Below are 12427 nucleotides of genomic sequence, written 5' to 3'. Positions count from 1 at the left end.
TTCTCATCTCTCATTCTCTCTCTCTCCCTCTCTCTCTCTTCTATATTACCCACAAAACATACAGTACAGTAGCGCGCGCGCTCTCTCTCTCTCTCTCTCTCCCAAATCATTGTCATATTGGTCTTTCAAAGACCAACTCCCCTGAAACTGAGCCCAGTGTTTGTTCTGAGGGCTGTCTGCTGTCCACTGGACCCCATCTGCATGCCATTTCTCATTTTCTAAAAGTCAGAGAGGGGTTTGTGTGACTACGATGGCGTAGTGTATCAGAAGGCTGGAGAGGGATGGGAAGGCTGTGTCACATGGATTAATCAGATCGATGCATGTGGTGTGATTTGGACAGAGCGAAAGAGACCGAGATAAAGACAGGGAGATATGGAGAGAGACAGAGAGAGAGAGAGATAGATAGAGAGAGAGTAATGGAGAGAAAGGAAGGGTAAGGGTGTGAAAGAGGAGATGAAAGGAGGAGATGGAGGAGGAGATAGAGGAGAGAAAGGTTAGCCAAACACAATTGACCTTTCCCTGCGCCTTCAGGCGCCAGGCCAGTCACAACAGTTGTGATGTTACACACACACACGCATGCACGCACGCACGCACAACACACACACACATTTATAAAGATAGGTATGCAAAGTTTGCATGCGTGCGCGCGCACACACACACACAAACACACACACACACACACACAGCCTTGCTGCTCATCTTGGGTTTCTCTCTTACACCCCTCTAACTAATCACATGGTATGACGGATGGCTGAAAGTACCATCTCTCTCTATACTTTAAATGTTCTTATTACAATTGCAAACACACACATTGACTCAGTCACATCTTTCACGAAACAGCACAAACCCAGCAACTCCTCTGATGGCAATTACAGACCAAATGATGTGTGATTGCACTACTAGGTATTCCACATTACAGTTAGATTGAACTATCATGACCTACACATTTGTCATTCACAATCCTTTGTCATTTACAAAGTTGTGGAACAAATGCTGTTCTTACTGTGCATATAGTTTGGTGCCTGCATATGAACACAAAATGAAATACGGTAGTGGAGGGTCTGCTTATATCTCCACACGACAACATACAGAAACAATAATTAGCCATAAAACTTAACTTGTGTCGCTTTACATTAGCATGTAAAATGTCGTCACAAGAGACTTTTACTTGACACAAACACATCGGAGAGTAGTCTCCCTTCATTAAACAAGCCTTAGGCTTTAATTTGCTTTTGTTCATTACTAGACCCCCATAACAGCTTCTTGGCCAACCATTTCTATAGCTATACTGCCACCTAGTGGATAAAACAAGTCACTCCATACACTACATCTTTACAGAATCATGAATCATGGATCATGAATCAGAAATATAAAAAAAAATGCTTGATAATTCTCTTTATATGTCTGATTTCCTATCTGTTGGAACAATATACATTATATTGTGGAGATACTTGGTGATTTACATATTACCTGTTTGAACTGCCCAGGCCTTGTACATCAGAGGTGATGTGGGGCGATTGTTTGTGATTATACTACCTGTTTGTGATTATTTTACCTGTTTCATCTTGGAGGTGACCACGGAGGGCAGTTTGACCCGGAGTTGCTCCGTCTCTTTAAAGGAGCCGGGGAAGCCACTCATGTAGGCCAGCGTCTGCATACGCACCAGACCAGGAGCCTCCTTATCCGTCGTCTGGCACAGGAGAACACGGGGAAGGAGGAAAGGGAAAAGGAGAAAGAAAGAAAGACAGTCAGAGAGGCAAACAGAGAAAAATATGATACAGAGACAGAAAGAAAGAAGTGAATGACACAGGATAACACACACAAGAACAATATGACAGGGAGGGAGGGGAGGAGGGAAGGAAGGAGAGGAGAAAGAAAGACAGTAAGAGAAAAAAGAAAAGAATATGATGCAGAGGAAGAAAGACATGAGTGACATTTACATTAATTCATTTAGCAGACACTTTTATCCAAAGCCACTAACAGAGAGGAGGGATAACATTCAGTGACATTCAACAACAACAACAACAACAACAACAACAACAACAACAACAACAACAACAACAACAACAACAACAACAACAACAACAACAACAACAACAACAACAACAACAACACACAGTCCCAACCCAGAGGGATGGGAACTGATTGGTGGACTCACCAGGTATCCCCTGGAGACAGAGTGTTTGGGGAGCTCCTTTGGCACATCAGCGTATGCCTTCTCCACTGAGGGGCGCAAGAGAGACAAACTGAGTGCAAGTTATACAGTACAGTGGTTAAAGATTTACAAAACACACCTACACTTCAAAAGTAATCTCATATAGAGTCTGACCGATAAATTGGTGTGTCGATATTGTCATCCGATCTTAGCTATCTACTGATCTATCGGTATCAGCGTTTATAACGGCCGATAATCAATATCATAATATTGGACATAATAGTGACCCTTCATCTAATTTTCCAGTATTGTCTTCCACTGCCCGGCTGCAAACGTATGCCAGCCAGAAATAGGAACAGCGCCTATTTTTCACGCGACAGGCAAGTGTGTTGGAGGTGTCTCCAGCCAAAAGAGACCGTGTAGAGATGTTTTAAAGGGACACCAGGCAACGTGTTCATGTTAATTACTCATCTTCGTAAGTCGGTATATGGTTAAATGACTCATTACAGGGCTTAATGAAGACTCTCTCGCCGCCTCTACTGCCTGTAGGAAGAATATCCCCTTGCAAGTTCAGTGTATCGTACCCGCCGACCGAAGCAGGATCAGTTTACATCCTGCATCCACAGCACAGAGGCAGGCTAACGAAACGCTAGCGATTGTTGCAAACGTGTGTACAATGGCAGAGCCGGCAAAGAAGCAGCGGAAACCTTTGACGGAAGATGCAAAGAAAAGGAAGAGAGCTTCAGACCGAGCGAGGGGGAGTTTCGTAGAGAAAAAGCATCAGGCTTGCCTGGTGTCCCTTTAATAGTCAGACTGGCCGCAGCAGCGCCACATCAGAGACATATCTGGTACAAATGCTCACGCAACGCACACGCCACAGTGGCAGTCTGAATCAACCGTCCAGTCACATGAGAGTAGCAGCTATGGGCATTATCTTACATTACGCAGTTTTCCTTTCCAATCACACAAAGTATTACCATCGCTCTGAGAGTGGAAGACCAGCACAGACACGCTGGTGGAGGGGTGGAGCGGCTTGGACACTGGTAGAAGCTGTTTGGCCGAGGAGAGTGCGGGAGAGAGCGAGGGTATCTCCTTCAGCGTGACGTTAGGTGCCAACGCCGGGTCAAGGACCAGGATGGGCGCCAGGATACAGTGGGACAGCAGACACTCCAGACGCTCTCTAGGGTAACCAATCAAATCAAGAGTAAAGAATATATTATATGACATCATATATATTATATTAGTGATCACACATGCACACATAATTATATTATATTAGTGATCACACATCCATAATCCTGCATAATCCTGAATAACACCACCTACACAACTCTTAAGGGATATAGTAATTTCGTGTGCATTAGCCCCATCCAGTATAAACCGCTTGACAGTCTTTTTATGTTGGTATTTCTATTATAAAACCCGGGGGAACAGTATTTGTTTTTGTATTTGTTTTATACATGCCCAATATTGATATTACAGGATATTGAAAATCTACATACTGTAAGGCACTACATGAAAAAAACATTCCCAAAACATTTTCATCCTACTCCATGGAATGCTTATTGACAGGGATTTCCATCAAATGCAGAAACTGGGCAGTTAGTATCTTCTAAATATTTGCATAAGAGTGATGACATCTTATAAAAAAAATATATTATCTGCTGCACATATCAACCCACACTATCCCATGGTCTTCAGGAAGTCAATTACTGCACTTGAGAAAAAGGAAAGAGTACCGTGTGTGTGTGTGTGTGTGTGTGTGTGTGTGTGTGCAATGTGTGCATGCATCATAAATACACAAACAGAGCTCAGCTCTTGCCGGTGCCCTTAAACCAAATATTTGATTTGTACAAGAAAGGTTTGTCTGCTTATTTTTATCTCTGTTCCCTTCACCTGCATGTCTACCTACAAGCCCTTCTCTTGCAAACAGAAGTGGCCATGACATTCACCTTGCTTTTCTTGCTCGTCTCGTCTGACCCAAAACAGTACCACACCAATGCACTTCTTCCTGTGGTTTGGGGTCGAGGGTGTTTGTGGCCATCTATTTCAGTTGTGAGTGCGGGGTGACACAATAATCATGCAGAAAGACAGACCAGTACATCCTGCTTCTGCTCCTCTCTCTCTCTCTCTCTCTCTCTCTGCACTTTGTGAGGTGAAACAAGGCTCTGTGGTGCGACCCCCCCCCTCCTCAGGTCCTCAGTGCATACACATTACACATGCTGAATAATCTTGTTTCCTGAATGTGTGCATGCTTTCACTGCCTCTTGGTAGTTTTTTTTTTTTTTTGACTGTTAATCATGACTGTTAATCATGATAATATTTTTTTTATTGTTTTACTTTGAAACAACTAGCATACAGTATGTTGTGTGTATGTGCTGTTTTAAGTGCCTTTTAATCATGATAAGGGAATCACTTGGGCTGTAGCCCCTCTGCTAGTGTAGTGGACAACAGTGCTACGAGAACAGGGCAGAAAGTAGCCTGTAATAGGCCACTTCAGATTGCTCAAACCAAACAAAGTGAAGCACAAAAGCCATGTAAAGACTTTTTACTAATCTTTCCAAGCACAGTGTTTTCATTTGACTCTGATTAAGTGCTCTATTGTACCTTGCTGCCTTTTGATCACTGCTCCTTGCACCTCAAATGTATGAATCCTGTTTTGACAACTCTTCCGACTCAACGTTGGGTCAACTCTTGTTGTTGTAAACGTTCTATTCAAATAAAGCGACTTGACTTTGACTTGATATATTTTCGTGTTTGCTTCCTTTTAAAGCGTCTGTTCCTCATACTCAGTACGACAGTCCTCACGAGTCGCCATGACGACATGTATGTGTGGTATGTGTGTGTGTGAGAGAGAGAGAGATCGGAGTGACTCCTCTGACTGAGAGACTCTGACTCACCCTTCCTTTGGAACTTCTGTGGGTTCACTGGCATTCTTCCCCAGACGTTCTCTGCAAAGACACAATCAATCAATCCAATCACATCGGTGACTGCTTAAATAAATGATTAATCTTGTCTCATCTTTGAAATGCAAGATAATAAAGTCACAGTGTTTTTAATTGTGAAAAAAGACAACAGTATTACATTTTTACCTGTATTATTTATAATCTACTACAAATGAACACTCCTTTGCGTTGTCATGAAATAAAGTATGATGGTAAAGGCATCACAGCTATCATGAGGTTCATGATAAAGACATGAGAAGAGAGACTTGATAATCAGACTGAAATGAAAGAGGAAGAAATGTGTTGTGTAATCCTTGTGTCGGTAAAACTTCTGTTTAAAGGGCCGTTCAGCCCAGGAACGATAACTATAAAGATAACTATAACTATAACTATAACGATATGAGCATCCACACTGACTAATGATGAAGAAAGTCTATCCTCGTGTTGATGAATGTGGCAGCCGTGGCCTACTGGTTGGGGCTTCGGGCTTGTAACCGAAGGGTTGCTGGTTCGATCCCCAACCAGTAGGAAAAACGTGGGCGGGGGAAGTGGTTGAGCACTGCTCTCCAATGCCCACGTCCACGGCTGAAGTGCCCTTGAGCAAGGCACCTAACCCCTCACTGCTGCCCGAGCGCCGCTGTAGCAGGCAGCTCACTGCCCTGGGTTAGTGTGTGCTTCACCTCACAGTGTGTTCACTGTGTGCTGTTTTGTGTTTCACTAATTCACGGATTGGGTTAAATGCAGAGACCAAATTTCCCTCACGGGATCAAAAGTGTATATATACTTATACTTATTGATGGCTAAAATTTGATGGATTCTGATTAGCTATCAGCTTTTTATCATTTACAAAATTGCTCTGAATGTGATCCCCAATGATATCGTTCTTCATGTCGTTTTCGTTATAGTTTATGCATGTACGTCGTCATTCATATACATTTATGTTATCGTTATAGTTATTGTTCTTTGTGTGAACGGCCCTTAACTGCTCTCTTTTAGAAAAGCCAATTTTTGTCATGCTGAAAGAAGGCAAAAGTCCCCTGTGCCCCTCCGTACCGCAGTGCCCTCTGCTCCTCCTCCAGTCGCTCCCTGACGGCCTTCAGGTTCCTCATCAGGTCGGCATCGGTGCCGTTCACCCAGGTGTACACCACGTCGATGGGCATGGGTAGACACAGCCTGCAACGTCAACACACCGTAACTTCACAATCACAGTTATTGTTTGTTTCTAAGGGTTTGACTGAGGGTGTACTACCTTTGCAAATGTGTCTATCTTCTTCTTCAACTGACAGAGCAACTAGTAACAAGTGTGTGGGTTTGAAGTCTGCTAACTTAATTGATGTAAATATCAAAAGTAGGTTACATATTTCTATTTTCACATCACTGTGACACATGTATAGTGTGTGTGTGTGTGTTTTTGGGTGGGGGGATCAGAGGAGAGGTAAGAGAATAAACAGCCAATAAACAGCAAAGGTTATTACAGGTGTAGATGCTGACCTGGTTTGGAAAGATCTCCCTGCCACATTATCCCTATAAGAGTCAAAGAGTACATGGTACTGGTCTCTGCTCCACTCCACAACCACCTGTAGAAGACAATAGAAGAAAGAGGCTACTTCAGTTGCGGTTCAAATGACTCTCATCTAATTTTACCGTGCAGATGACATGACATCTGAAATCAAATCATAAGACGGAACGGAGGGCTCCTGTCTTTAACAATAATTGCAAACTGTAAATAGTTAACACATGTTGACGTAGGCCTATGGCTATTGGCGACTGGTAAATGTGAAGTAGAGTCTGTGGGCTGTGGCAACAACTACACCACTAATGTAGGTTGAAGACTGTAAATGAACAGTAACAGTGGGCTATGATGATATTATGCACAGACATAACACGTGAAGTGTAGCAAGGCAATGATAGTGGCTGTGTCGAAGATGATGGTATGTGCTGCGATTGTAACTACTGTACTACAGTTAATGGTAATGTTAGTTTACTCACCTCTCCGAACTGAAAGGCGGATACGATCATAAGAACTATTCCTCCGAAACAGAGGTAGAGTCCATAGCGATGGGACAGACATGTATAAGTCTGTCGCTGCAGGAGTTTGAGAACTGAATTGATGATTACCATGGCTTACTGCTCCTGCCCATATCTTTTCAGCTACACACTCACATACACAGAAGGTCCGTGAATAAAAATGGAACAAACAAAAAGATAATTACATAGAAATACCGCAGGACAGGAAATAGACCCTAAATGTCTTTGTCACCTGACAATTCGAAACTGTCAGATGCATTACTGGGGTCTAGCTCAATAGTCTAGCTGCGTGCTGCCATCGACAATAACAATTATGTCAATATGGCCGCCATTTGTCAGGTTTTCAAAATAAAAGTCCTAACACGTTTCAAAGCAGTTTACTAAAATACCAACCACTGTATACCATTTTTGCATTTAACTGGCAGCATAGTGTAAACATTTTACGCAAAACATATTTTTTTAATTAATTTTCAAGCCGACTTTTGACGCTTTTGGTCGCCGTATTTTGGCATGTTGTCCACTATTGTCGATAGGTCCATGGAAGTGTAAACAAATCAAACCATCTCCTTCCTAAGGACTACATTGCCATCTCTCGGTGGATGACTGGATGTCCTAACCCAGTGGTTTTCAAAGTGGGGGCCGTGAGGGGGTGCCAGGGGGGCCTCAGCAAGTTGAAAGGAAAAATAAAAGCAACAAATAAATACATTTCAAAATGTTAAAATATACTTATTACTATTAGGGTTGTTATACAATGCCATTATAATAATGTGTCGCATATCTGAACATTATATTTTCCATGATAATGACTGGGAATAATAGTAGAGTGATAGCTCTCATATAGCAGAAATCCCCAAATACAATTTTTACACACTGTATGCTCCATCACAAAGTGTTTGTGGCTAAAATAATTATTAGGATTAGCTTAATGTATTTTTACATTTGCCGTAGTAATCTCGATGGGTTTAATAACACATCACGGGGGTCCTTGGCCAGAACCTAGTGGTATTTGGGGGGCCTTGTCGTGGAAAAGTTTGGGAACCCCTGTCCTAGCCTACCCAACCCTCAGGTGTGAAAATAATGCCATTACATCTTTAATCTTTAATATTCTAGTGAATCTTTAATATTCTAGATTCATTATATGGTTTTGATTTAATCTTGATGATTAACCAAAATCAATATCTCAAAATATTAGAATAAAAGGTTATAGGCTAATAAAGAAATGTCAACATTTTGAAAATAAATCAACTAACTAATCTGACTAGTCTAAAATGGTAGGCTACACTTAACATCGACTTACGACCGCTAGGCCTACTGCCCATAGGCTAGGCTACGTGAGCACAAAAAAAAAAAAAAAACGGTTTGCCAGGCTCCAAAAACTGGAAACAAAGAGGGGGCAGCATGTCCCCCGAGCAAAAATGAAACCCTATTTCTGGGTATACTGGTTGGGGTGAGCTACCTCTCTGGCGTGATTCCTTTTGCACTTAGTTAAAATATAATGTATGTTTTTTTGCACAAAAGCGCTTGTTAATAAATTTACACATAAATATAAACGCATACAAAAGTGACTTCCTACAGAAATCCCTGACTGCGCCTTTAAGGTCGTACTGTGTGTACTGTTGGGTCGGGTGTCTCTCATTTTCCTATTGACAAAGTTCAGGTCAGAGGAGTTGTCTGGTCAATCAAGTAATACCATGATCAGCAAACCAGTTACTAGCAGTTTTGTCATTGTGGGCAGGTGCCAAGTCCTGCTGGATAAGGACATCAGCATCTCCATAAAGCTGGAGTAAAATTTGGGGTAAAAAAACACCCCAAATCTAGCCTAGAAATCTAGACGCACCCTAGTGGCAGCCAGGGCTAGTCTAGCAACTCTCCGTTGGCTTGTGAGCTCGAAAAATTAAACTTCTATCAGGCCAATCAAATCGTGTATAGAGTCGTTAGGCGGGCTTAACATAATGATTGATGGCAGAGTTGCAACGGTTTGGCTTGAATTCCCTGGTACTTGAAAACAAATAAGATAATGTTGCTGTTGGCGAACAGTGTGACACGAGTTAAGCTTTTATTAAGTTGGCAAAAGTTTGAACTAGCCAACTAGCTCCGCTGGTGGGAAACGCATGGGACTCATAGCGCTGTCCTATTGCGTGCAGAGAGAATTTGAAAGACAACCGATTATCCCGCCCCTCGGACTGAGCACTGCGAACGGTGAGTGCCCAGACCCTACATTTTAATGTGGGTCTGGCTCGTCAGGATACCCCAAATCATCACTGACTGGAAACATCAAACTGGATTTCAAGCAACTTAGATTCTGTGACTGGTACCATGATTTGACCCAGATTTCCAAATGCAATGCTAATTTTGTTTTTATGTGACAAGGTTTGCACCAGCAACTTACAGTCCAGTTCTGTCTCTCCTTAGCCCAAGTAAGACACTTTAACATTGTCTCTGATTAAGGAGTGGCTTGGCACTAATGTGCCACTTGTAGTCTATTTCCTGGATACGTCTGTGTGTGGTTAGCCTGGAGATTCCAGACCCAAATCCGAAACATTAAGGGTCTGGCCACGAATAATGCAATGGCCCAACTCAAGGGGCGGCACCAAGCATGCATTTGACTCGTTGCATGCAATTGGATAACACTATACAACCAATGTTTACTGACTGATTCCACGGAGTGCATTACCACCACCATCTGCTGGACTTAGGTGTAATGGCAAGTGTACCCTTTAGCCTCGTTATGGCAGCCAAATTGATATTATGCTCCCGCGAAAGCTCTGGATTCCTAGGGTAGTGCGTGGTGGTTCTTGATGCAGACTCCAGCCTCAGTCCACTCCTTGTGAAGTTCCCCTAAGTTCTTGAATCGGCTTTGCTGGACAATTCTCTCAAGGCTGCGGTCATCCTTGTTGTTTGCACACCTTTTCCTACCACACTTTTCCCTTCCAGTCAACTTTCCACGATGCTTTGATACAGCACTCTGTGAACACCCTGCCCTTTCAGCAATGACCTTCTGTGGCTTATCCTCCTTGTGGAGGGAGTCAGTGAGTGTATTCTGGACAAGTCAGCAGTCATTCCCATGATGGTAGTTATGTTTACTGAACCAAACTAAGAGATTAAAAGCTCAGGAAACCAACAATTCTGTATTATAACATCTTTATTCTAATATTTTGAGAAACTGTTTTTTTTTGTTTTCATGAGCTATAAGCCATAATCATCGACACTAAAAAAAAAAAAAAAATGGCTTGACATATTTCACTTTATATCTAGATTCTAGAATATATGAAAGATTTTTTTTTTTAAATAAATTAGGTGGGGAAAAATTAAGTTTTTGATGTGTATATCTCTGGATCACAACTTCACTGTCTCTTACTTGGGGTGAAGACCCCAAACTCTGGAAGAACTTACTGTATTTACTTCCTCTTGTGAAAGCCCCTTTCTCTGCCATCTGGTGTTAGAAGGCCCTTCTGTCGTAGGGTTTAGAAATTGCTTGAATCGCTGCGGGTAGGGCTACCTTTCAGTTACAATTAAAATAGGCAAATACCAGTGTCAACATAGTGCAGCACTAAGAGCTTTACTGTAAACAGTTCAGGGGCTAAGGGCAAGGATCCTTGAATGTCAACATTGTAAAATAATCTCCAATGACTTTCTACAGCAAACCCGGTTAACATTAACATCTCTGTAATCTGGACTGGATCAGATAGATATCATTGATCCCATGGGAAATTATTTCTCTGCATTTTACCCATACAGATCCTTAATTCAGTGCTTTTCAGATCTTTCCCCAGACTTTGGAACACTCTTCTACAACATCTCTGTGACTGCATCAACATCACCTCTTTTAAGACACTCCTGAAAAAAACATCTCAATATACACCACTCACCCACCGCCACCAATTGCCAATTTGCACTGTTGAAAAAAACAAAGTACAATGTCCGCACACTTGCTCCCGTTTTGCTTTATCTTTTATTTCACCAAGTGAACGTTTTTCGAGCTACACGCTCTTCATCAGACTTGAATCAAGATAGACACACGTCATACTTATTAGGTAGAAAGGGTCATCAATCAGGTTCTGATTGGAAGGCACATCCACTGCAGAGAGGTGCATCCCAAGGTACCAACAGACATCCACAAATATTTTTCACCACACTACACCAGTCTCTACCAAATATACAAAAATATACAGAAAATATATCCATACACACATATATACATACATACAAACATAAGTGCATATTTTGCAGTTTTTTCTAAAACACGACTTAGAGTGCACAGAGAAGTCTATTCAGAGTACTTGACATAGCATCAGGCCCTATGGCCATCATAATTATGACCGCCGCTAGCGAAGCGGTCATATAGGGATTGTCAAAGTCCTCTACTTCCTGAATTTTTGGTCAACGATACCCGGGACACCGAACCACCGGGGCACATGAAATTTGGTGGGTATGTAGCCCCACTAGACTTTTACGGAAAAATTTCGTTTTAGTCCCGGGGCCCTCCCCGTGCTGGGCCCCCCGAACCGCAAAAAAAATGTTTTTCCTAAATAACTACCTGAACCGTGGCACTGAGGATGAAGAATCTTTTATGGTATGTTGGTCTCAAGGGCCCACATCAACCTGGCCCATAATCACTCATTTGTGATTTGCACCCCGGTAAAAAAATGAAAATGCAATATTATTCTGCTTTAATCGCCCTATCTTCAGTTAAGATGTTCAGAACTGCACCAAATTGTATGTGTATGATTGACCTGGCATTCTCTGGGGGTATGCCAAGTTTAAGTAGAATTTCATCCATGGGGGTCTAAAAAAAATTAGGTTATGTGTACATTTAGTGACTGTACACTCATTGGCCTGTAGATGGCGGTGCACACATATACACATGCACACACACACAGGCACACACATACTATCGGTATTAGAACGGCCGATTCATAATTACAAATTCAGTAGGATTAAAAGAAAGCCAAATATTCATCATCATCATCATGGCTGCATTTCCAGTAGGCTATTGCCGATAAGTAGTCGTTTGTCCACTAGATGGCGCATCGTTGCAGTGAGACGTAATTTTGTTGGAAGTTAAAAGTGGGTTGAAAAAACAATGGACGCTTCCTACAAGGGCTGTAGTTTAGGCTACCGCAGAGAACGTCTAATAAGGATAGGACGATGTTCACATGAAATGTAATTCCAATTTCTTCTTGAAGCCGAAATAAATCTGAGGATGTTTATCGGACATGCTTGGTTTTTACTGCAGGTACGTTAATCTTATAATATCAAAAAGGACCTAGGTAATGATACCGTTAGCGTTGGTTGAGTG

General features: G+C 42.1%; 1 protein-coding gene across 1 annotated transcript in view; it reads right to left on the bottom strand.

Moving 5' to 3' along the window:
• Positions 1-7425, bottom strand: part of gnptab (N-acetylglucosamine-1-phosphate transferase subunits alpha and beta) — a 27064-nt gene extending 19639 nt beyond the window's left edge. Inside the window, exons 1-7 of the mRNA XM_048267396.1 lie at positions 7090-7425; positions 6592-6677; positions 6154-6273; positions 5056-5106; positions 3133-3335; positions 2159-2223; positions 1556-1690 (exon numbers count right to left, since the gene is read on the bottom strand). Coding sequence (XP_048123353.1) covers positions 1556-1690; positions 2159-2223; positions 3133-3335; positions 5056-5106; positions 6154-6273; positions 6592-6677; positions 7090-7221 — 792 coding nt within the window. The 5' untranslated portion in view covers positions 7222-7425. The remainder of the gene's footprint in view (positions 1-1555; positions 1691-2158; positions 2224-3132; positions 3336-5055; positions 5107-6153; positions 6274-6591; positions 6678-7089) is intronic.
• Between the last annotated feature and the right edge of the window lie 5002 nt (positions 7426-12427).

The sequence above is a fragment of the Alosa alosa genome, chromosome 17, assembly GCF_017589495.1.
Source record: "Alosa alosa isolate M-15738 ecotype Scorff River chromosome 17, AALO_Geno_1.1, whole genome shotgun sequence".
Classification (NCBI taxonomy): Eukaryota; Metazoa; Chordata; class Actinopteri; order Clupeiformes; family Clupeidae; genus Alosa; species Alosa alosa.
The sequence above is the reverse complement of the archived record's forward strand: the minus strand, read 5'-3'. Positions and strand labels throughout refer to the sequence as shown.